Source organism: Podarcis vaucheri (genome assembly GCF_965113315.1).
Source record: "Podarcis vaucheri genome assembly, chromosome: 6".
NCBI lineage: Eukaryota > Metazoa > Chordata > Lepidosauria > Squamata > Lacertidae > Podarcis > Podarcis vaucheri.
The window spans coordinates 75,909,580-75,935,108 of NC_138764.1; the positions used below are offsets into that span (position 1 = coordinate 75,909,580).

At 42.8% G+C, this 25,529-nt stretch overlaps 1 protein-coding gene across 7 annotated transcripts in view; it reads left to right on the forward strand.

Annotated features, from left to right (window-relative positions):
- Positions 1–25,529, forward strand: part of LOC309535516 (rho GTPase-activating protein 39-like) — a 91,412-nt gene that overhangs the window by 50,942 nt on the left and 14,941 nt on the right. For all 7 annotated transcript variants that reach the window (XM_082228637.1, XM_082228633.1, XM_082228634.1 and 4 more), the window contains 2 exons: positions 8,994–9,392; positions 23,626–24,934. In XM_082228637.1, coding sequence (XP_082084763.1) covers positions 8,994–9,392; positions 23,626–24,934 — 1,708 coding nt within the window. The remainder of the gene's footprint in view (positions 1–8,993; positions 9,393–23,625; positions 24,935–25,529) is intronic.

The following is a 25,529-nucleotide window of genomic DNA, read 5'->3' on the forward strand; positions in this document are numbered from 1 at the left end:
TTCCAGCATTGCGAGTTTGTACTTGTAACTTGAAAAAGCTTTGGCCTAGTTCTCACAAACTAACGATAAAGAGGTAAACCTGCGTCCTAGACTGTACTGCTTTAGCCGCCAGTTGAGGACTAACAGGACTGAATGTTTATTCAAACAAAATAATTCCCTGCATGATAGACTGAATAAAATTACCTGTTTAGTTTACAAATGTACATCTACTTGTATCTACATTGTGATGTTGCTGTATCATGTAATGTTCTTATTAGAAACTATCATCTATCTCTATCTATCTATCTATCTATCTATCTATCTATCTATCATCTATCTATCTAACATCTATCTATCTATCTATCTATCTATCTATCTATCTATCTATAAATCCTACGCAGGTAGAAAGCTAACCTAAGAGACAGAAGGCTAAGCTAGAACCTCTAGTCAATGTTAGAAGGAGTCATCCATTATTACATTTCCTCCTTTGGCTGCCCCATGTTTTCTTTAATGTAGATGAAATTGCCCTCAGAACTTGGTTTGGGGAAGAGGGATGGTCTTATTAAACTATTTTCACCACCAGCAATTCTGGGGTTTACCTAAGACCCTCTTCTCAACTGACTTGACTGGAATCATTCGCTAGGCTATAAATCTTCTGCTGCAGTAGCTAAGATCCAAAGATCTGTTTAGGATTATGCAAAATCTTTTTTCCCCTTTTAAACATTTGTCCCACATATGCTTTTTGAAATTGTCTTTAGTCGGGGGGAATCACTCCTATTCAGAAATATCAATTCTAACATTGCTTTCCTTACTTCATGTTCACAGAACTAGTTTTACAGTACTTCAGATTGTGGCCATTGGATGGAACTTCCCACAGCCATAATGAACACCAACGGTCAGCTAGCCATCTGCTCCATATTATACAGCTGTGAGGAAAGAAACATATGGGCACAGTGTGCCATGTATATACTGTGTGCTGTTTAGTGTGCCAGCCTGCTTCCATACGGATCTGTTTCCTCTCCCACACAGACATCTGGTATCCCTGCACCCGTACTCCATGTGTCACAAGATTGGGTAGATTGGTTGAGAAGTGGTCATATGCAGTGCTGTGTCTCAGCCATAAGATTGGGCCTCATGATCTGCTGGGGTCAAAAAAGTGTATGAACACTCTGCGCCTTATGACTGCCTAAAGGGGAAGTGGTGCAGGTAGATATGGGGAAGTTTTTACACAAAGTATTCTCTACAAATTAGTGATACCAATGTTGTTCGTACCTAATGATATTTAAAAAATAATAATTCTGGCTACTGTTAAATACAGATTTTTTTCCTTTCCTTTTCTGTAGTGTGATCCTTGCAACCAGTTCTTCCTTTTATCTTGCCACAGATAACAGCGCCTTGCAATTAGCATGTTGGAAAGCTTAACGCTGGATGATGCAAGAGAACCAATCATAAACTAAAGCTGCTTATTGGACCCTAAATAGCATGTTATACAAACATAGTAGATTCCTGTTTGCTGCTAGGCATGATTCATGGTCCACATTCATGCCAGTGCGGAGATTATGTTGCTGCGCTTTGCAGTCTGATATTTAAACTATGAGAATTCATAAAATCCTCTTCATTCTAAAGCCAGCTGTGTCTGCTGAGTGGAAAAAGTACTTGGGCTTCATTTGAAAGGGGGTATATCATCACAGCAAGCTCCTGCAAATACCTTGTGATGACATGCAAAGGATTATGAATCATACTAACTAAGCGAAGTCAAGGAGTTAAAAGCCGTACAAGATACTGACCTCTTGTCCACCATCCCATTTGCTGCCATGCAAACCAATTTTTCTGGCAGCGAGTCCTGGCACCAGATCATTCTCTGGAGGACCACTGACTGGAATTTGTTTTCCTAAGCGGTATTCAAGGCTCCCAGGCTGCTCTCTTTTCAAGTCTCTCTCTGGTTTGGTGGGTATAACTTGAGTGTGTAGTCTGACTAGCTGAGCAGACATTTGTTGGCTTTGGGGTTTCTGGAAAACATGTCAAAGCGCTCAGTTGAAACTGGGGGTATGGCTGAAAAAGTTACTCCTGAACGAAGTGTCTTTTCGTATAGATCTTGGAACAAATGGCGTTTATAGCATAATTATAGGGGCATATATTCACTGGAGCATTTTGTGCTCCTGGTTTGATATTTTTAGTACAGAAGCAGAAGCACAAAAATTGTCAGAAGAAAGCAAGTCCTATATTAGGCAGGATTTTGCTTTCCCCTGTGCTTCTTGGACTCAGGTCGAATGCTAAAGGAGAGCAGAGCTCTGATGTGGATACAGCAACAGTCAAACTTAAACTGAGCCCTGTGAAGGAACAGCGGCTCTGTCCCAATTGTAAAGTCCACCTTCATTGAAAAGTGTGACATCCTCAGGCTGGAGTGAGAACCAATTATTCACTGAACCATCTGAGGAGGATTAATAGTAGATAGAACAGCCTTGCACATAGTTATTTAGGGGGCAGCCTCTCACAGGCAGGATTAAACTAGACTTTAAAATACAGTATGGCTTAATGAACACAAGTGCTTTGTGCCTTCCTTGCTCTTGACTGTGCCGTGCAGGGAGGGAAGAAGACTGGAGGGGTGTCATGTGGAGTTGTGTGCGCCAGAGAGCCCTGGGTGCACAAATTTCTGAGGGCATTAACCAGGCGCCCTCACTTGGGTGCTCCTCCATCCGCCAAGGGTCTCGTTGGCCACTCAGGTTCCCCAATGCATGGGTGGGCAGGCAGTTCAGCGCGGCCATGCTTTCCTCTGGTGGGGGTAGAGTTGCTGCAGCGGCATCAGTGGCAAGGGCTGGGCAGATGTCCCCCCATCCGGTGCACGTGCCCCTCGCCTGGTTCACACAAGCCACAGTTTGACTTGGCATTCAGTTTGCATTAAATGTGAACCCAGGTCTTTGCAGGTTCATGATTTGTTTCCTTCAAATAAACCAATGAGAAATTGTGGCTTCTTGTGGTTTGTTTGGAGAGAAAGAAGCCATGAGTCTGGTTTCAGACAGAACAGGCAAGACAGACTCTGACTTGCTCCCGGTGTGTTTCCTCTGCCATGCAGCACAGTCAGGAGTAAGGATGGAGCAAACGCTTATGAAGCCATAATTTATTTCAAACTATTGTTCAACCTTATGTGTGAACCAGCTTACTGCCTGCTTTGCTTTACTGTGGAGGTGGTGAGGGTGTAGCTCCTCCCAACCTCAGCAGTGTATAGTCTAGAAGAGGGTGTGCATTGAGCTTGCAGCTGCTGTGGCAGGATATTCGTATACTGTCTCCCCGGTGAGAGAGGAATATGTGGCGTTTACCAGTCAAGGGCTCACCATAGCTATTCACCTCTTTTCCCTGGCTTTTTGACACTTATTTTTAGGACCCACCTTATTTTTGTGATTGTAAGTTGTTTAAAACCGTTTTTAAAATTGTGTTTTAACGTTGTAACCCGTCCATCCTGGGACCTTAGGGTGAAGGACAGGCAACAAATAAACAACAACAAGGCAGGAGAATAGCAAATTGCCCAATATTTACCCTTAATCCAGCTGTGCATTGCAATTTGAGACCTGTAAATAAATGGCTAGCGGAAACTGTAAAATCTACAGGCCAGCAATAAAAGGTTGGATAGGCATCTGCTAGGAATCTTTTGAGTAGGGCAGTGTCTGTTCCAGTTCTCTCATTCCTTTTTTGTGGACCATTCTTGCATCTTCAGAATGATGTTAAATGCCAAAAGTGTGACAAAGAAAGCTAGAGATGACAGTGCAGGAAATAACACTCACAGACTCACTAACCACTTTACAGGCGAAGCATTAGACCTGGTGCCTGGTCATTGCTACATGATGTGATTATCTATCCCACAGAGCATTTGGCTGATTTATTTCTTGTTCATACAGGCTCTAGTCCTGGAGCAGGTGGGGGAGGGGGGGAGAAGAGAGCTCATTGCAAGGATATTAATAGCCCTTAGATCAGTTGGTTTTCTTTTAAGCACATCTGGGTTATTCCGTACATTAAGGCTTCCCCTTTCTGAGTCACTACACTCAGCTAAATGATTGCACTTTCTCTTTGCAAAGTTACTCATTCTCCAGGCTTCTTGTATTAATCAGACCGTATCTATAGTTTTCACCAAATAAGGTTTTAGAAGATTATAAATTAAGCAAGGGGGGGATCATAGATAAGGTCACTTTAAATGATACAGGTTCATGAACATAATATGCAAATTGTTTCTAGCGGGAGAACAAACCTTTATTCGGAATATTCTTATTGACATGATAGTATGCATTTATTAACAATATTTGTATCCCACCTTTCTGCCCGAGAGTTGGCCTCCTGAGCAACTTACATTAAATATAATATTTTTGTTTAAATAAGGCAGAAGTGACTGTGCTCCATCTGCTGCTCTTCGAAAGTTCTGTAGTAACTAGATGGGGAAATAGTGTCTGTCCCCATTGGAAGTGAACTACCCAGCAACCAGGGCCAGGTAGCACCAGATATCTTTGACCCTGGGGCTGGGTCACCTCCTTTTGGGACAGCTGCATAGTCTGAGGCTACTAGCTCTTCCTGGCAGTAAGGGTGCTTCAAGCAACTGGTGGACTATAATGTTAACTGTTTGCTCCCAAGGTCTATACCTCAGAATTGTGACTTTCTGTTTACTGAAATTGAATTTGGTTCCTTTTCTGCCTCCTTCTGCAAAGCTGAACAAACCCAAACCCCTGTGTTGCAAAATGTGAGAATCTACAAAAATGCAAAGGCAACACGCTGGCTAATAACTGTTAGTAAATATATAATTGGTATGATGTCATTCAAAATATACGAATATATACATACTAGTGAAGATCATACTAGTGGATCAGTGCTCACTGGATAATTATGTATATTTCATTGATAATTATTCGCTGATGAAGACTTTATTCCGAAACAGTTGAACTATTCTGGATGCACTGTCCTTTTGAGACTTCGGAGAGACGTCTTCCTTTGAGACTTTTGTGAGATATCTTCCTTTGAGAGACAGTTTGGCGTTCCTTGCTATTCATTGGTTGTTTGAATCTTTGTTTGACTCTGTTACATATAATAACTTGCAGTTACTTGTATATTTTGTGAGATGTGTTATATGATACATATATTGTTTTGAAGTGGCTTATTCGTATATTTTGAATGACATAATACCGATTATAGATTTACTAACACTTATTAGTCAGCATGTTGCATTTGCATCGTTCTGCAAAGCTAGCAGATATTTTCAATAAAAGAGGCATGAATGGTTCTTTATATTAGTTTTGTCCTGATATCCAACATTATCATGCCTTGGGTTTTTGGAGTGATGCATGCATGTTGTTCTTTACCTATGTAACTTGAGCACCTTTACTAAATCACAGTCTAGTCCAGGCTTTTGTAGTTAGTCACTTACCTGATCTACTTTGTTGAATAAAAAATGGACTCATATGGAAAGAAATAAGAAAGGTAGCATAGCAGTGAGGGGAGAGAGTAGTTGAGACAAGGGAAAAGATGGTAAAGAATCATGCTTGAGTTGGAACTACAGTAATTAGACATTACAGAGGAAATCACTGGTTCCCAACCCTCGATTTGCCCCTGCAGTTAATGTGAGAGTTGGATATGGCATTTGCAGAACAGAAAATTGGTGAGTGGAAGTGAGTATTTAACTCTTCCCCTACTCACAATACTTAAAAGTTTGGTCCCCGTCCCCCCCCCCGCCGCCGCCAGCCAAGCTCCAAAATTGGAAGTTAATTCAGCTAGCAAAATGACAGCTGAGGTGAGGTGCGTGGGGTTTGCAAGCATTGGCATAGGAGGCATAAAGCATTTGCTCTTCCCATCTGCCAATCATCTCTACATTTTAAACAGTCTCATCCAATTTGGGAGGTGGTTGAAACCATGCATTTGCCCAAATGATGTCTGGTTCCAGCCTCAGCAAATAGAAAGCATGATTGTCCCTGGAACTTCAGTTGTCCACTGGATTCAGCTGGCCTCCTCAAGATGTAGTGTACGCAAACGGTGCTTAACCCCGAATTTAACTCTCAATAGTATTTGAATGATGCCGGCATTGATCTGCTTCTTTCTCTCTGACATTATAAAGGAGGCGGTACTCCACAGAGCCACTGGCATTCTGTTTACTTCAATGTTGTTTCAGTTCATGGGCATTCAGCAATAGTGCTGCTAACGCTTTCACATGGTAGCAAATCACTAGGGGACTTTGGCAGAGAGACCATCACTGCTTATTTGAGGTGGAACGTCTGCCGAGTTGCACTTGCAACAGAATAGCTCGTGGTTAGCTCTGGTTGTCAGAAAAGGTTGTTAAGTTTCTATTCACAAAAATGGTAGAAGGATGCATGACACTGTCGATTATTGTATAGGAAATAAAATATCTAAGAGTGAGCCTGAGCTATGTCTCCAGCTACCCGTTCCTTGTTTGCCTGACTCTAAATCTTTGGGTAGTCTATGCTATAGGAATTCCTAATTTTGTGTAGGATATTTTCTTTCTAGGATGTATCTGACTTCTCTTGCTGATTTGTAGGGCGTTGTCTGTATAATATCAGGTACTTACTGAAAAACAAAGGATACCACCAATGAAAGGGAAACTCTTGACCAAAAACAACTCCCTTTTATTCCAAGGACACCTAGTGTGTGGATTTTATTATTGCAGGCATATTGTTAAACACATTCCACAGGCAAACTCAACCATGATTGCCAGTTCTTGTAATTTTAGTAGCTCTCAACCCTTACAAACCTTTTTGAAGAAGTTTTACATCCTTCATGGTTGTGAAGGACAACAATATTCCATACATGCTTAAAAGCAAAACTTCAGGCCAAAAGACTGGTTTTAGAAATCATGAACAATAATGGTTTGTGCGTTCAGCCTAAACATTTTGATTTTGTTTGAACATTGAGATTTGAAAACAATTGGCAATAAACTCCTGAACTACGTTTATTTAAGTTCTGTTTGTGTAGAATAGTTCACCCACCTGCAGTTGAGGACGCCCTTTAAGACATACATAGCTTTAGCAGCCCTAGAGCTGGAGTGAGAAACGTTTCCGCCCCCCCCCCCATGCCAGTGGTGGGGAGGGCTGCAGCCAAAAGTGAATGGGGCAACCCCACTCCATTTCTTTCTTACTCACTTGCACACCACCCACCCACCCATTCACATACGCATAAGCCTGCAATTTGTGTTGAAGGTGGAAATGTCACTCGCTGCTCTCCAAAGTAAATTGCAGGTGCAGGCCCCCTAATCCACACTGAGATCCTGGCATAGGGATCCTGCTCAAAGATTAGAATTGCATACAAGTTACTGGTAGACATAGTGAAAGGGGCACATTTGTAGGATGTGAGGAATTAAGCCTAGAAGCCAAATGGGACACCATATAGGTTCTCAAAAACACGAGTCTTGAAGTTCCTGCTGACATTTCAGAAAATCCAACAATGTGCATTCAGGTCTAATTACGTATTTTGAAGTCTGATGTTAAGATCCAAGGGTTAGGATATTGTCTTAGAACGGAGAGTAGGTTGGAGGAAGATAGACAAAACGTAAAGAAAAATGAAATTTGATTTGACTGATCTTCTGAATGAAGTAAAGCATGCATAAATAAATAAATAAATAAATAAATAAATAAATAAATAAATAAATAAATAAATAACATATACCTCTGGCCCTTCTCTTGTCATAAGCACACATGCACTAGACACATTCTTACATATCCTCTCACAGAGCAAGCCATGCAGGCATGCACACTCATACATTCACTCCCAGAGGGAGTGCTGAATTCACAGCACTGAGATCCCTATGCCTGTTTAAGAGATGATGTGGGATGACTGACAGGTGGGTAAGGCCCACTGACATGGGCCTGGCTTGCTAGACTGAGGGAACCCGGTGGGCCAGAGGTTCCCCATTTACATAAATGAAAAGATTAAGGAAATGTGAGAAGCTGCAAATGGCTTAATGCAGACAGAACTTTTGTTAATGACTTCCACAGCTGTGTGGGTAATTATGCAGCACATTTTTGCAGCGATTTCTTGGTCTGTTGTAAAGTTGCTTTCATTACAGAGGCCCTGCATACAGATTTTCAATGGGGACATTTTTCTGTGGCATGCTGAATATTACAAAGTGGAATCTGAGCGTACTAAGAATTTCCCTGACAAAGCAGTAGCATTCAGATCAGACAAAGTTGGAGCTACTGTTGTTTACACTTGTGAGAACAATGCTTTGGTATTTAAAAGCTCCCAGGCATTAATTCCCATAGCATTGCCCCCTTCCCCAGGGTGAGGGACTGGTACAATTTACTGCTAACTCTGCCTAAGCCCCCATCATCTCAACAAATACAGTTTATTCTGTCTAAATGTTGAGCTTAAAGGAGTCCATAGTGGAGAAAAATAAGTTTGCATTGCTTTTTTGAATTACGGTAGATTTGATAGTTGAGCTTGCAAGTTATTAATACTTTAAAACATTTTGGAGTACAAAATGTGTTGCTGTCCTTTATTTCTTCTTACAAAAGAAAAACCCCTATAAGGTAGAACAATGTGCTTTTTCTGTCATGCATGCAGATTGTAGCAGGAGGGGGGTGCGTCTAAAATATAGCCATGTGGTAGAAACTCCCCATGTGGCAAGCACTTTGTTTAAATTACTTTGAGTGTGTGAGAATTTTCTAAATCACATGGGAAGCCACTTCATACAAATTGCTTATCGTGTGAAATTCTGTCTGTTGTACTTCATATGGCTACAAATATGCAATTTGCAGGTTGGGGTTGGACATATTAACAAATATTTTACTGGGAATTTGATGTGGCTAAACTATGTTTTGAACAAGGCTGGCAAATCCATGTTTTAAACATGGTAGGTTGTCTGTGTAATCATTGTTAGATGTAGGCTTGACTCAGGCTCTGCAATCAATTGGTTCTTATGCTGTGGCCATGAGCCCGTAAGACCGCCTAAGCAGCCATTTGCCTCGCTGGACAAGATTATATTGTGTGTTGGCTCCGACCAACATTGCCTTTTTCTTTTTCTATTTCAGCTCAGATTGGGTGGAGATCATCGAGCCCCGTTCTCGAGAGAGAATGTATGTCAACTTGACAACCGGCGAGTGTGGCTGGGAGCCACCGTCCAACCTCAGAGTTCGTCAGTCAGATGAGAACCAGTGGTGGGAGCTCTTTGACCAAAACAACAACCGTTTCTACTACTACAATGCCATCACACAGCAGACAGTGTGGCATAGGCCACAGGGTTGTGACATTGTGCCACTGGCTCAGCTCCAAGCCATGAAACGCAATTCCAAGTCTGACTTCAGGACATCCCAGCACAGGGGCAGCACAAGTAGTGATGGGCGAAACACTCCTGTCCAGATGGCTCTCTTGCAGGAGATGGAGAAGGGTAAAGAGGACAACAGCCTGGAGAAGAGACCAGAGACTGGAAGGTAACAGTATTCTTTTTTATATAACTAATTAAAGGGGCCCATCCACATGCCAGCTTCTAGAAAAAGTCATAGGACGGAGATAGTCCTAAGGTGATCTGGTTGCTGACTATGGGAAAAAAGGCAAGTTGAAGTTGTCTGTCCTACTCAGGAAGTGCCCCTTGAGAAAGATTTTTGAGAAAAAGTAACTGGACTCATTGTAAGAACTTTTGTATGCTGTGTGAATCAGGGTGTTTGAGCTGGACTAAGGAGACCTCAGTCCAGTATATCTGAAGGAGCATATCCACCCCCATCATTCTACCCAGACACTGAGGTCCAGTGCCAAGGGCCTTCTGGCGGTTCCCTCACTGAGAGAAGCCAAGTTACAGGGAACCAGGCAGAGGGCCTTCTTGGTAGTGGCGCCCTCCCTGTGGAACGCCCTCCCACCAGATGTCAAAGAGAACAACAACTACCAGACTTTCAGAAGACATCTGAAGGCAGCCCTGTTTAGGGAAGCTTTTAATGTTTGAGGCATTACTGTATTTTAATACTGTGTTGGAAGCTGCCCAGAGTGCCTGGGGAAACCCAGCCAGATGGGTGGGGTATAAATTATTATTATTATTATTATTATTATTATTATTATTATTATTATTATTATTAATCACCCAGTCAGGGTAATATTGGGACATGAAATGGTCTCCTTGGGGAAGTGGTAAAATACGAATGTAATAAGCAATAGTCAGAAAACCATCACTTGAAGGAAATTTTGCTGAATGTAGCTTGCATGGGAAAGACAGCGTTGGAGAGCAACTGCAAAGGTTGAAGTTCAGTTGCTTAACTAGGCTTTTGTATTTGAATTTGAGAGAAAGGACTTGAAATAATCTCTTATGCATTAACATTAATGAGCATCCCCCACCCCCGTTCTGTTCTTCATGAGATTAGCATGGTTGTGTGAAGAACGGTTAAAGGCTGTAGGTTGGCATGAGATGTGTAACACATTCCTTTGCATGTTTACTCAGAGATAAACCCCATTGTGTTTGACAAGGCTTGGTTACAGTTACATGTGTGTAGCATTGCAGCTTTAAACTGTCCCCCTGAGAGTGGGTGATCTATGCCTTTACAAGTTAATATATCCATGAAGGATTGTGATAACAATATCATTTTGTAAAAATAATTATGTCTAGAAAAACTTGGGGCAGTTGCAGAAATCGTCATGCAATGTTTTCAAAACATTTCTAGTCTGTTGTGTGTTGTTATTGATTGTTGTTTGTGTTTCATTGTCCTCTATTTTGTAAGATTTCTGTGAACACAAAAGCAACTTGGAAGTTATTCTTGATTTTGCTGATAGTGAAATCTTTTTAGCCTTTGTCATCTTACTTTCTGGATAAGGATTAGATGAACTCCCAACTCATTTGACTTACAGTCAGTTCAGACATAATAAACTGTCACTGGTATTTTGGTACTATCATATCCTGGAATGCAATCCAAGCCTCTTTCCAACTGCCTATGACAATTGCGTTCATTGCCTTCAAAGTCCACTAAATCATTTGATGGAGAGCAGAGCACTAGGGACATGTGCAGAATGGCCAGAAATGTGGAAATATGCCAAGTTCTGTTTTCCACAAACAGGGCCATCTTAAGCATATGGGGCGCCATGGTGCAAAGATCCCTCCACGCCCCCCATTTCCCAGAGTTGCCGACCTTTTTTAGGGAGGATGGCGCTGCCAGCAACGCGCCCAGCTTTGCAGGTCTGGAGGAGGTGGGCAGCAGCTGGAGGGCAGCTCCTCCAATGGGGAAGAGGCGGAGGCTGGACGTGGTGGCTCCCAGCTCAGCTGGCTGCTTTGTGCCGTGGTGGCCACGGCAGGTGGAGGCTCCGGGCGCAGCACTGCTTCAGCGTGGCATGGCGGAGGCAGGCAAGGGCGGAGAGCTGATGCTGGGAGGCGCCACATCCAGCCTCCACCTCTTCCCTGGTACCCTTCAGAACTTGGCGCCCTGCGCCACTAGCCTCTATGAATAAGATGCCCCTGTCCAGGTTTTACCCAGACAGATCTTATTTCCTGAGTGCTAATTATGAGGCCTAAAAATTGAATAAAGTAATTAACCTCCCTTCATTTTTCCTGTGAACACTAGTACCTGAAGCCCTTGTAAGGTGTTTAGAATGGACTCAGCAAGTACCGTATTTTTTGCTCTATAAGACTCACTTTTTCCCTCCTAAAAAGTAAGGGGAAATGTGTGCGTGTCTTATGGAGCGAATGCAGGCTGCGCAGCTATCCCAGAAGCCAGAACAGCAAGAGTGATTGCTGCTTTCACTGCACAGCGCTCCCTCTTGCTGTTCAGGCTTCTGAGATTCAGAATATTTTTTTTCTTGTTTTCCTCCTCCAAAAACTAGGTGCATCTTGTGGTCTGGTGCGTCTTATAGAGCGAAAAATACGGTACAGTGGTGCCTCGCAAGACGAAATTAATTCGTTCCGCAAGTTTTTTCTTCTTGCGAGTTTTTCGTCTTGCGAAGCACGGTTTCCCATAGGAATGCATTGAAAATCAATTAATGCGTTCCTAGGGAAACCGCCTTCAGACCAGGTCCGGGGACAGTCTGTCCCCAGACCTCTTCTGAAGGCTGGCGGGGGAAGAAGGACTTCCCCGCAGGGCTCTGCAAGCTGCGGATAGGCGCAGCAGGCTGCTATCTGCAGCTTGGAGAGCCCTGCGGGGAAGTCCTGCAGGGCTCCCCAAGCTGCAGGTGTCTGCCCCGCGCGAAGGGCGCTCTGTTCTGAATGTTGGCGGTGGGGAGGAAAAACCCTCCTCCCACCGCAAGCCCCGGGAAGGCTGCGCGCCTTCTCCTCTGTTCCCGGACCTCCCACCACAAGCCTTCAGGACAGGTCTGGGAACAGAGGAGAAGGTGCGCTGCGTTTCCCCGCTGTCCCAGGAGATTTCCCTATGGGCTTTCGTCTTGCGAAGCAAGCCCATAGGGAAATTCGTCTTGCGAAGCCTCTAAAAATCGGAAAACCCTTTCGTCTTGCGGGTTTTTCGTTTAGCGAGGCATTCGTCTTGCGGGGTACCACTGTACTTTTTTAGCTAAGAACTGCCCCTATGGAAAGTCCCCCAAAAATGTAGAGTCCAGTACAGTATTCTGTTTTCAGGAGAATCCAACTCAATGATTCATAAGCAGGGCATGAAGGCAGCAGACATCCCTGTTGTCTTGTCCCCGCACCCTAAGTATACGGTTTCTAGTCTGAACCTATTCTGTCCTCCATTCTGGTGGATTGACAAAGCTATAACTCTCTGAAAAGTGAGATCACATTCCGTAAGCAGAGTTTCCAGATTTTGGCCAGGACTTGGAATGGCAAAATCCTTTCTTCAGGCTGCAGCTGTCAGCCCATTCTTTCTTTTGCTGGCTAATCCTTGCTGGAGTGTTATGCTGGAGGCACTGAGAGTCGTGCTTGAAGTTGTTGTGCTTAAACTTGTCAACAACTTGCTGAAGAAACTCAAAGTGGCATTTCATTTGTTTAGGTAGCTCACAGTTTTCTGTTCCCCAATAAGTCAGCCCAAAAATCATGGAATTTATTTCTTGTGCAGACTTGGCCAACTGCCAGTGTGCATTTTGGTAGCAAGTAACACTGCATTGTAAGAAAACAAGTTTGTTGCTTCTGGCCAGGGGTGTTTCCCTAGCACTATCTACTCCAGTTTTAAGCAATATTTAAACCTTCCCCTGTTGTCACAATTTTTAACTCTACTATAGGGCATATAGACACAAAAAATCTTTATTACAAGTATCATTACACTACCAGCATGCATTTTAATGTATATAATGAAGAGCTCAGTTTAATTATATATAAAGAGTATTTTATTGATGATTAGATTTTCTGTTACCAGTAAGATAATATCCCTATATGTGAATCCTATTTGTTCTGAAGTTTTATATGTAAAGAAACCTACAGATCTTGCATCCTTAATCTAGAGGGCTTGCTGAAGCCCTCTTGCTTGCAATCAGGATTTATTCCTTTCTTTGTGCCTCCCGAAATGAAATTTGTTGTTTTATGCAGGCAAGAGAGGGGATCACGTAAGGCAACAAAGAAGGAATTTATCCCGAGTACAGACCAACACAAGGGGACAATAGGTTCTGTTCAACATAGCACTGAGCAAAATGTTCTGTCAGTGCAAGGATTTCTCCTTGTGCAATGGAATGTACTGCCCCCATGTGCTCCCTAAAATATGTTCTGGGACTTCACCCAATGCATGGGAGCAGATCTGGGGACAGCACAGAGCTCACATGGGGGAAAGGAAAGCAGGGGAATCCCATTGCATTAGCACTAATCTTTGTGCTGGTGTGACTATTATTTGAATGCCACCCAGTGATTTTAATCAAAGTTATATAGTTCTATCAAGGACTGTTAGCCCTGCTAGCTAACCAGAACCTCCACGTTCAGAGACAATATGCAACTGAATACTAATTGCCAGGTGTTTCTCCTGGCCTTGGCTATGGCAAAATCACGAGTGATGTAATCATAGTTCAGAAATCTGATAAATTCGCTGTTGGTGACCAAGAGGGACAAAGCTGTGAAAGGCTCTTTCATGACGGATCAGAAAACATTCTTTACCCATTTTAGAAAAGAGAAGGCACATTTTACCATTAGTACCCAAAAGCAGTTGTGACATTTGGGAAACGTTCTGTTATGCTTAGCTCTGACATGGCGTCAAACAGAATCGTCAGAGGACAAACTAGCCACTTTGCAGGTAAAGGACTTAGAGGATCAGACAAGGTCCCCTGGAACCAGTGCTGAGAATCCTCTTGAGTTGCCTTTCAGTTGCTGGAAACAATAGAGATTTCTGGCTCCTTGGTCCCAAACCCATTCTCCCCTCCTTGCTGGGCTGCACCTTGCCTGGGATCCCTGTGGCAATGACCTTGGACTATTGCCTAACCTTGCTTTTGGATCATGTTTTGAATCTAAAGTGAGTTTTCCGTGCTTAACCCTGGTTTGTTTGGACTGCAACCCCACTCACCTTTGTGAATGTTTTGCTAAGAGGATTATACCATTCTCTCACATTGGATTCTATAATAACATGGTCCAGCCAAGTAGACTTTCTTCACTGCTGGCACTTCAGCAAATCAACGTGTCCCCCCAAAAAGGATTTGAGCATTATGCATGTGTTTGGTATATTTGGGGGGGGGGAGCAAATCTCCCAAATGAAACTGCTTCAGAATATCAATCCACAACACATGATACTTCTGCTGTGTGTATTAGACTTTGAAGATTAGATTACTATAGCCCATTTCCACACATAACACTTTAAAATGCTTACTGAGACAGTCTTCGGGGTTTTTTAAATGCCTTATTTATTCTTCCCTGGGTCCAAGATGGCATACATGGATTTCCCTAAGAGTGACAGGCCCAAGGTCTCAAATGGTAAATTGAGGAATTACAAGATATAACTGCCTTATTAGCCTAATAGCCTTATTAGCCTAATAGTCCAGCCCTGCCTTCTCTTGGAACATGGAACTGTGCATAATGAAGTGTAGATTGTGCTAAAAAAGAAAGTTGTTCCCTTCCACACCTATGGGGAGCTCAGTGGGAACTGGGCTTTTTCAGACCACACTCACCCAAAAACACTGTTTTCAGAAAGAAATTGACACTTTTAAAACCGTGTTTTCAGCCTTGGGATCACATCTACTGAGCACATAGGCATTTGTATGATTTTTTTCCAAGGGGCAGTGGCAAAGTAAATACTTTCCCTACCCCAAAAACTAAAAGATGGTGATATTGTTATGCAATCACTTAAAATGCCAGTATGGAAGATAATTGGGAAGAAACCGGCAACTGAACCCTATGCAGAATTTTACATGGACAGATGGTTTCATGCCAAAACAAATGTTTAACAGCACATTTTTGGCCGGTGTGGCAAATAAAATAAAACTTTAAAATTATTTTATAGCAGTGACTACATGCTAATTCAAAAGCCACAAAAATGGCAGGATGCTATTTTGTGTTTGTATTATGACTAACTTGCAGATCAAAATGCATATATGAGCTTTTAAGTTATTCAGAATTCTTATTTAGGTAAGATAGTTATCTCTCTCTCTCTCTCTATCTCTCTCTCTCTCTCTCTCTCTCTCTCTGTGTGTGTGTGTGTGTGTGTGTGTGTGTGTGGATAAGTAGATGGGTGTGGGGAAAAGTACCAGTAGGTGTTTCTAGAATGATATAAAGTCCAACTTATCCTTATTGCTATTTTGGTTTGGTTCCCCCTCCCCACCCCTGCCAGCCTTAGAATGGTGGAATTATTCACAGATGTGATTAAGTTAAGACTAGTCCGCCTGCAAAGTCGCCCAAAGCCCACTGGGACTAAGCAGAAATGGACATGGCTCCTTTTGAAAACACAAAAACCAGTCTGTGTCCTTCCCTGACATTCATTATGCTCAAATCTAAATACAACATTAACCTCAGCCTGATAAATATCTCTATGGAAATCAAAAGCTTTGCAAGCTTAGAAACCTCCCCCCTCCCAAATGTAATCCAACAAGTGTCTTTTCTGTATCTTGCGCCTTAAAACAAAAAACTTGGTCCTCTTCCGATTTTTGTTTACTTTTGGCCATGCAAAAAACCAACAATGAAATAGAAATGGGGTGTGTAGGTTTATCTCCTTCCCAGTCTCTAGATGTGAAGGCTTACAGTGTACCCCCCTTCCCCCTCCCAGAGCTGGGGGAGTCCTTACCCAAATTTGGTGCCAGTATGTATACGGGGATACGGTGGGGGTGAAAACTGTACACTGACTTAAAAATAAACAGTTCCAATAAAGATGCACATGATAGACAAATAAAATAAAGCTTTGCAAACTGCATTTTGAAACCTTGGCTGGTCCTCATAAAAATGGTATTACATTCACTGACTGGCAACCCAACTGAAGTCAGACATATGATTGTATTTGAAAAAAGGGTTTGTTTGCTAAAACTAAGTCTACAAGGTTAATCATTTCCATGGTGATATTTCTCCATGTTCTGAGCGGGTGTTTTGGAGCAATAAGGTGAGCTTTTGCTACTGATTGCTCTTCTTCCAACTGTTAATTTGTGTATCTTTTGTGTATAAAGCTGAGAGTTTTTCAGGTAGTAAGAGCACTTCTTTTATTCTCCCTTTTTCTTTGGATCCCAAACTTAACAGCTAAACTCCATTTCTCACCTCTTTCCCCAATGAATTTCTGTCTCTTTAAAAAGCTTCTTCCCTGCTCCATGGCAGATTTGGATTAGTTAGCAGGGCCCCTCTTAAATCTCCCAGCTATTGCATGAGCCCGAGAATACTAGGGTCTGCTGCTTGAAGAAAAATAAAACAAATCTGATGACACAGAATTTCTGTGAGGCAGAACTGAGACAGAAGTGCAGACAAAATATTATAAAGCCATAAGTTCACATAATCCCATATGAACAGCTGCCGATGACGTTTTTTAATCGTTGGCTGATATAGACAAAGACAACTGCACAAAAAGGATATAACACCTGTTGAAAACTGTGCAGAATGCAAGCCCTTTTGCATTTTTGACACACGTATAGAGTTGGCACCTATGAGGCTATTTTTCTAAACGAAAGCTGGCAAAGCCTAAAAGAATTATGCAAGCGGGCAGCCTTTCCCCCTGGTGGTGTTGAGACGCATCTGTTCTAACCTATCAGTCTGTTACATGGAGACTTCTCAGGTTTCAACAACGTGGCAGGTGGAAGAGCTTGCCTTGAGACCAGCTTTCATAGAGGAGGAAGAAAGTGGTGCTTAAAATAGAGAGGTGGAATAGCAGGCTTTGCACTAGCTGCATTCATTTCTTAGGGCGTAATCTTGACGTTTGCACACTTGTGCGGTTGTTTTGTGTGTGTGTGTTTTTAAGGCCAGTCTTTTGCACCAGCAGTGCTGTAGCTTTGCCATTACAAAGTAGTATGCTAATTCACAGGGTTGCACAGGACAAACTTGAGAAATGCCCTTGTCCGAAGATGTCGGGGTGGGGGTGGGGAATCCTGACATTGCCTGCCTGCCTGCCTTCTGGAGTACAGTGGTACCTCGGGTTACGTATGCTTCAGGTTACATACGCTTCAGCTTACAGACTCCGCTAACCCAGGTTCAGGTTAAGAACTTTGCTTCAGGATGAGAACAGAAATCGTGCTCTGGTGGCACGGCAGCAGCAGGAGGCCCCATTATCTAAAGTGGTGCTTCAGCTTAAGAACAGTTTCAGGTTAAGTACGGACCTCCGGAACGAATTAAGTACTTAACCCGAGGTACCACTGTACTTCTACTGCTCCTTAGAGTCTTTTGCTCTACCAACTGAGCTACCAAGGCGGATAGCTGAAGCTCTCGAGGCAGCTTAGAATATATTTAAAACACAATAAAAAGGACAATGGAAGAATGTTTTCTAGAGCTGAGGAAAGGTGTATAGAAATCTCCCTCCCCCACCAGTTCTCTGTTGTTGCAACGTGGCACTCTGCAGCTGGAATTCCTGGCCTAGAACTGACTGTTGAAGCAACCAGGTATTAATTAGTCCCTCACAGACCAAGGCTTCCGCATTGGGCGGTGGCTGCTGCTGCTGCTGCTGCTATATTGCTATCTCTCCTCACAGCCTTAGGCTCTGATGGTAGATGAAGGAGGAACTGTGGGAGTAGAAATGTTAGGAGGCTCCCAGTCCTCAAATGTTCCAGCAGTGTACAGTGGTACCTCGGGTTAAGAACTTAATTCGTTCTGGAGGTCTGTTCTTAACCTGAAACTGTTCTTAACCTGAAGCACCACTTTGGCTAATGGGGCCTCCTGCTGCTGCCGCCGCACCACTGCTGCGCGATTTCTGTTCTCATCCTGAAGCAAAGTTCTTAACCCGAGGTACTATTTCTGGGTTAGCGGAGTCTGTAACCTGTAACTGAAGTGTCTGTAACCTGAAGCGTCTGTAACCTGAGGTACCACTGTAAAATATACACTCTAAAGTTGTTTTAAAAAATTCATCATCAACAGTATGGCTGTGTCAAATGTAATGGGTTGAAGCCAATGAAATATTGGACTTGAAAAATGACTTCCGATTAAACTTTCCCTACTTCTCCTTTCCCTGTGTGCCCCTCAGATCTGCTCTGGAGGGTTAGGAGGACCCCAAGACCAGATTTAGGGAAGCGGAGGAGAGGAAGGGAAAGTTTGATTGCATGTGCAGGAGTTTTGTGAGTGCAATGCCTTTACTTGATACAGCCCAGTTTGTTTTATTTACTTATTTGCTGTAGTAATTTATATTGCGCTTCACCATCACGCTCAGTATCCAAAATGACTGGACTTAATCCACATGCAAGTTTTTTTTTTTCTGAGGACTAGTTTGTGTATTAAGTGAACCTCGCCTGTTTGTGCAATGAGAGGATTCAGGTGACAGTTTGTGGAGATGTTGTGACAGAATCTCTCTCACCCAGCAATGGTTCACCCACCTTTTACTATATCTCTGTGCAAATCTTGAGAACGGTGAGATTTTGCTGAAAATTCAATATGGCAACCAGCATGGCTGTTCTAAATGCTAATAAAATTCAGTCATAAATCTTTGTTGAGGGAAGGGGGGAGAGATGTGTCAAGTCTAGTTAGATTGTAAGTGTGATTATACTAGATCTTTCTCAACTTTGTGTTCTTCAAATGTATTTTGAGCCATTGGTAAATATGCTTTTGAGTTACAACTTTGGGGGGTTTTTTTTGGAAACAGTGACTCTTGCATCTCCATAAGCTTTTCCTGAGCAAACTTGGCGTAGTTGTATTTGCCATGCCAGTTTATATTAAGGATATTTTGCTCGCTTGTATCCTATCAAATGCAGGATGCAGCCCTGTGTGTTTCCCTTTGTTTCTTTGTTGTGAAATAAAAATATTTCCTTTTCTGAAGACAAGCTAAAAATACTTTTGGGGAGTCATCAAATTAACTGTTCTCTGTTGTGATTGCTGCTAATTCTTCTGAAGAGCAGAACTGGGGATTAAATTCCTTGGGTTTCCTGACCATTTGTTCTAACTACCCAACTCTCTCTGCCACTGCCACTGCCACTTGGATTCATTTGCCATCAGACCATCACAAAGCAAGAGGGTTTAACAAAGAGAAGTACATAGCCATATGAAAGTAACACAAGTCAAGGTAAACAAAATTGAGAGAGTTCAAAATAAAAAATATATATTGTGCAACATAAACAAATGTAAGATTCTAAAATTCACAGGCAAATCAGTGTTTACCATAAAAAGTGGCCCCTATTTTAACACATGTTGAAATAAATCAAAGTTACACAAATCTGAATAAAATAAAAACAGTAGCAAACTTAAAATTCTGAATATCTCTGGGAAGACACAGTATTCTCCTTTAAAAAATTTCTTCTATCATCAATTACTAGGGTTAAAAAACATGCAGTCTTTACAGTAACGTGTCTGTCTTGGCTACAGAGTGGAAAGTTTATAGTCTCATGGAAGGACCTCTCCACATACCTCCCAAAAATTTGTTCCAAGTATTGTTCCCTCAGTACTTTAAACAAAAAGTAATATATAATAAAATGTACCAGGTATTTAACCAAATTTAAACTCTGCTGCTTCATCAAAAGACCACTTGGTTAACTAACTGATGCAATTAATTCATTAAATTACTCAGTCTTCATCCAGATAGATTTGACCCACTTTGAGTTTGGCATAAGTTCCAGTAAACTTTGTATGAGCAACCCCTGCTTGGTTGGGCAGAAAACTGATGGGGGGGGGTCAGTGTTACAGATTTACAAGTGCAATCTGCAATAAGATGTTGCAGTGTGAAGTGTTGCCCAACTACTCTATTCCCTCCCCCCACAACAGCCAGCATCACCACTGAGCATGCTACGCCCTTCTTGGACTGTTTTGGAATATTTTGTGGGTGGGTGGTGCCGTGGAACAGCACTTGGATAATTGAGTTCGCTCCTAGTATATATGATATAGTTTGGTTAATCTGTGGTGAGTCTTACTGCAGGTAGCTTAACTCAAGACTACAACCATGAGGCCTAAGCAACCACACAAAAGCTATAATTAACTGGAAACAGAAATGAAAACATTATGTAGGTTAACCAGACTGCATTTCATGCTGTGGACCGATGAATTCGGAATAAAGCTTTCACATAGGCAAAACTTGAAGAATAGACTTCCTGGTTGTGTTCCTGGTTGTGCTGGCTCTTGTATTGGTAACTGTTTGGTAATAGGAAATAGAAGGAAACTGTTCATTAGCTTCAGTTGATGCCATCTGATATTTGCAAACAAGTGTTCTGCCTTTCACCTGCTCTGCTCACCTGCCCAGATTATGTCCCCGCCCCAGCTGTCATATAACAGTGCTGTACAGTGGTACCTCCAGTTATGAATTTAATTCATTCTGGAGGTCTGTTCTTAAGCCCAAACCGTTCATAACCCGAGGTGCGCTTTCGCTAATGGTGCCTCCCATCTACTCGCATCCCCGGGGAAAGTTCGCAGCCGGGAGCTCGTAACCCGAAGTGTTCGCAAAGAGGACGGTACGTAACACGAGGTTCCATTGTATAGTGGTACCTCGGGTTACATACGCTTCAGGTTACAGATTCCGCTAACCCAGAAATAGTACCTTGGGTTAAGAACATTGCTTCAGGATGAGAACAGAAATCGTGCTCCGGTGGTGCAGCGGCAGCGGGAGGCCCCATTAGCTAAAGTGGTGCTTCAGGTTAAGAACAGTTTCAGGTTAAGAGCGGACCTCTGGAACCAATTAAGTTCTTAACCCGAGATACCACTGTATTTCCCTGAAATGCTAGTCTTGTCACTCTGGACTCTGTATTCTTAACAAGATAGAGAGGATGCTGTTTTGTTTCCTCCACTTGGAAAATAACAGCAGAAGTATCTATTGAGATGCCAGTCTTTGTCCTCCTCTTACTCTTTCTGTCTCATAAGAACATAAGAGTGCCGTTGGATCAAACCAGCATCCTGCTCTCACAATGTCTAATCAGATGCCTATGGGAAGCCTTCAAGCAGAAACCTGCATACAACACCACTGGTGTCACTTATGATTACTATCAGCTAGTATTCATGTTGCTCCCAACTGTGGAGGTAAAACATATCAGTAGCCATTATCCTTCATGGTAGCCTTATTCACCATGAATTTGTCTAATCCTCTTTTAAGCCATCCAAGTTGACAGCCATCCCTACAATTTAGGAATTTGGGGGTTGTAATGCAATTCTCTGGATTTGGTGAGAAGATGGGCAAGTGCTAATTGCCTGGGCAAATAAATTGGTGATGAGTTGCATGACTGTTACAACACATGTTTTTCTGGAGTTCATACTAGTAGTGTGGAACTGCATATGGACCTGGATCGGATCCCGACTCATTTGAAAGAGAACTCATTTATTTACTATTCTGGGAGGAACAGCATAAAAAACCTTCTCATAAGCAAGAATAATCCCACAATATGAAAAAGCAGCCAGATCCTCTGTAGTGATGAGGCATGATAGTATTTAAATGGTTGCTATTTCTACTTTTTGTTTCATTTGTTTTCCTCCTCCTTTCAAAACTTATAGAAATGTCACCCTGGCATTTGCCCTTGGGAAGTGACACATTCAGTTCCAGGAACTTTAAAGGCAACTCTGAATATATGCAAATTATGTGGGTGGAAATCAGTGGAGTGCAGCTAAGCCAATCATTATGTCAGCACAAGCATTTCTGTTTGCCCTTCTCCACCCCACCAAATGCACCAAATGTTCTGTGGGTTTCACCTATCCTCCAGAGTGGATTTGGGCAGGAAAGCCCAGTTACGCTAGTGGGCATCTTTATATTGGCTTCTGCTAGCGGAAAAGGGGTAGTTGAATCCAGCCTACTGACATTAGTAAGATGTGCATGTTTAAAATAAAATTCACTTATATAATATTTCTAAAGGACCTGAGGTTTAAAGGTAAAGGTAAAGGTACCCCTGCCCGAACGGGCCAGTCTTGACAGACTGTGGGGTTTGTGCGCCCATCACACATTTATTGGCCGGGGGCCAGCGCTGTCCGGGGACACTTCCGGGTCACGTGGCCAGCGTGACATCGCTGCTCTGGCGAGCCAGAGCCGCACACGGAACGCCGTTTACCTTCCCGCTGGTAAGCGGTACCTATTTATCTACTTGCACCCGGAGGTGCTTTCGAACTGCTAGGTGGGCAGGCGCTGGGACCGAACAGCGGGAGTGCACCCCGCCGCGGGGATTCGAACCGCCGACCTTTCGATCGGCAAGCCCTAGGCGTTGAGGCTTTAGCCCACAGCGCCACCCGCGTCCCATAGACCTGAGGTTTACTAGGTGTTAAATAAAGTTTTTAGGTTTTTTTAAGGAAAATCTGCCCTGCTCACAAGCTGTAGAATCTAATAGAGATGGGGAAGGAAGAGGAAAAATAAGCAAACTCTTATTCTTAAAGGTTTGCTCATTAGAGCCCATCGTTTATTGTAGTTCCTAGATGACATAAGAAGAAAAGAAATGACTGCTGTTACAGTGTAGAAGTAAAATGCATACAAGGGGAAACAAACAGGTGTTGAACTTCTAGATTCCTCAGCATTCATTAGAAGAGCAAGGGAGGACACTGCTAAAAAAATTAAGCCCATAGGTTTTTTCTTTGCTTTACCTCAAGACTCAACAGAAATCAGCAGACAACAAAAATATGATCTTTACTCACATCTGAAAAGTAGCACTTTAGAGACCATATGCAGTGTTTGGATGTTGAAAAATAAATATCCGGTGTCCTATGGAGTTAAACAGGGGAGGGCTTGTCCAAGGGATAGGGGACAGACTCCCTGAGAGCAGCATTTTCCTGCTGCAGGTATGATTTATTATTTTTCCAATACTAACTTGAATAGCTCTGATAGAAACAAAGGAAATGCCTGCACAATGGTTTGATATGGAAGTTGTTCCTAATACAATAATTGTGGACAGAACAATACTAAGTGTGTTGTATCCTGGGGAGCAGGATTAACCTCCAGGCTAGCATAGATGATAGGCCTCTCAATCCTAGGGCCTCTCAGAGCAAATAAGGATCTTTGAAGCCATTTGGTTCAAGGCCCCTCACCAAAACATCTCAGAAATGCAGTTTGGGGGCCTACTCCTGGCAGAAGCACCACCAGCAGTAGATATCTGCCCATATATCATTCCATGGACATACCATGCTCCTCCATGGCTGATGCATGCATACCCAACCTCTTCACTGGAGGTCCAGTTGGATATTTGGATAAAACTTTTGACTGTATTTTACTCTTGAAGGTAGTATTGCATTTTTTGCTTTATTTTCCTAAATGCTTTATTTTCCCCATACAGAGACACCCCTACCCGATGGCAGCCTTTACCAGGGACTAAAGCAGCCATGCTGGTCAAAGTCAACAGCCTGAGACAAGTTAATTCCACCTCGAGCAATTCGCTTCAGATGCAGAACAGCGCAGAAACCAGCAGCCAGAAATCTCTGCATGCAAAACAAGTTATATATGCCCAACCTCAGGCTATAACCCCAAATCCAGCAATGCAGAAACCAGGAGCTTCAGCAGAAACAAAACAGTCAATGCAGATTAAGAAGACAGAGAATGGAGGGTTTTGTCTAGTGTTAACTAATGGGCTCAGTGGTCCTTCAGGAAGTCAGACGCAAACATCACAGCCTTCATCTCCCAAGTATGCTTCTCCAGCACCAATATATGATGAGCCATCTATTGATTCCCCAATTTATGATGAGCCCCCTGTAGATATGGACACTGGGAGTGTAAATGTGAATGGGACAACTCCACAAATGTCGCCAAGCAACAGCTTAAATAAGAAACCCCAACCAGTTAAATTATTACAGCATCCAAGTATGCAGCAGCACCAAGCTGGAAAAAAGCATGTGAGAAATCCATCTGCAACAGAGTACAGCCCTGTTGGAAGAGAGTATATTAAACATATGGTCAATGTTGACCAATCATCCAGAAATCCTAACTCTACAGGTGTGATAGTTGATGGCGTTGCTAAACCACAGCTAGGGCAGCTTAGTTCCAGGGACAGCTTCAAACACTCTTGGAAAATCTTGGAGGCAAACGTGCTCAAAAATATGGAGGCCCACCACAGTCGGCAAAACAGTCTTCAGGTTCAAGAGTATCCTACAGTTATAAGTCAGCAAGACTCTGGCTATTCAACAGGACCTTCTCCAAGCCTGAGAAAGAGAAAAGGAAGGCGACAGGCTCCTGGCCAGGGAAGACCTGGCTCTGTGGGCAGCAACAGTGAACTCAGTGCTCTGAATGACAAGCTGATTGCAGAAATGCGTGCTGTGGTGAATCGATCAGCAGCCTGCAGAGGAAGTAAAGGTAGCTTAGATGCAGAAATGCTGGAAAATGCTAGTTTGCCAGAGGGTAACAAAATTAAGTTTCAGTCAGAGCGCTTGAAAAAATGTAATAGCAGGAGCTCAAGAGATGATGTGACTTCTAGTAACAGGTCATTATACAGACCTCGAATGGACAGTAGAGGGAGCCTCTCAAATGATCCAGCAGTACAGCAAGACACTGTGAGGCAGAAGAGAACCTACGAAAAAATAGATTCTTTAGAAAAGAATGTGTCCGGTCAGATAAATATGTCTTCGTCTGAATCAGCACAGATACCATCCCAGGTATTCTTTTATTAACAATCTTCTCTTATCAGGCAGCAAGGCATTTTGTGGAAATGGAGTTGATGAAGCCTTTGGATGCAATTGGCCAAGTGGTGGTGGGTTGGAGAGTTTTGGGGAACCTGTGGTGGGGTTACATTTAAAAGGGTGTCACTAATTATCGAATAATTTGGGCCCTCTTAAAATTGCTTTAGAAGAGATGTTGCTATATAAATCTGTCAGGATAGCCAACAGAAAGTCTACATTCCTAAAGGAGCCACGAGCCACTTCTCCTTGCTCCACTTCTGAAGCAGTTAGTGAGACCTGAAAGGCCCTCTTGACTCCATGCCTCATGCCACTCATTCAGCAGTGGAACAGACTGCCTCAGAAGGAGCTAGACTTTGTTAGGGGAGTTTAAGCAAAGACTGGATGGTCACCTGCAGGAGTGCATCAGCAGGGGGATGAACTGGATGACTTTAGATCTTTCCCAGACTATAATTCTATCGTGTGTGTGTGTGTGTACATTATACGATGTCTGTATCGTATTTGTCATATCCTGTAAAAACTTAACAATTAGGACAACATTGTCATCTTTAGAGAATTTTTGGAAAGTTTTATT